This window comes from Seriola dumerili, unplaced genomic scaffold (genome assembly GCF_002260705.1).
Source record: "Seriola dumerili isolate Sdu_G_001 unplaced genomic scaffold, Sdu_1.0 BDQW01000166.1, whole genome shotgun sequence".
Lineage (NCBI taxonomy): Eukaryota > Metazoa > Chordata > Actinopteri > Carangiformes > Carangidae > Seriola > Seriola dumerili.
Window position 1 is genome coordinate 100,795 of NW_019174421.1, and position 305 is coordinate 101,099.

The 305-nt window shown below is 51.5% G+C and overlaps 1 protein-coding gene across 2 annotated transcripts in view; it reads left to right on the forward strand.

The window, feature by feature from the left end:
* Positions 1-305, forward strand: part of samd14 (sterile alpha motif domain containing 14) — a 15,045-nt gene that overhangs the window by 5,154 nt on the left and 9,586 nt on the right. For both annotated transcript variants that reach the window (XM_022752133.1, XM_022752135.1), the window contains one exon: positions 203-252. In XM_022752133.1, the coding sequence (XP_022607854.1) occupies positions 216-252 (37 nt within the window). In that variant the 5' untranslated portion in view covers positions 203-215. The remainder of the gene's footprint in view (positions 1-202; positions 253-305) is intronic.

Below are 305 nucleotides of genomic sequence, written 5' to 3' on the forward strand. Positions count from 1 at the left end.
GGAGTGGGAGGAGCCGTGGGGTTCAGGGAACCTGCAGGGACAGAAAGATTTCTTAGTTTATCTTTGGTTGTTGTTTCCAGGACAACGGCATCACAGAGTCGCAGCCTGGTTGTTGTGTGATTTTGACCCTTGTGAGCCTCCGTACCCTGACTGGTGAGTTCAGGTGCACGATTACAAACGTTGTGTCTTTGTGTCTGAACAGTAACTGCTGAGCCATGTCTGCTGGTCTGGACGACACGGACAACGTGTTCGGTGAGTCACGCACACACACACACACACAACACACACAACACACACACACACAC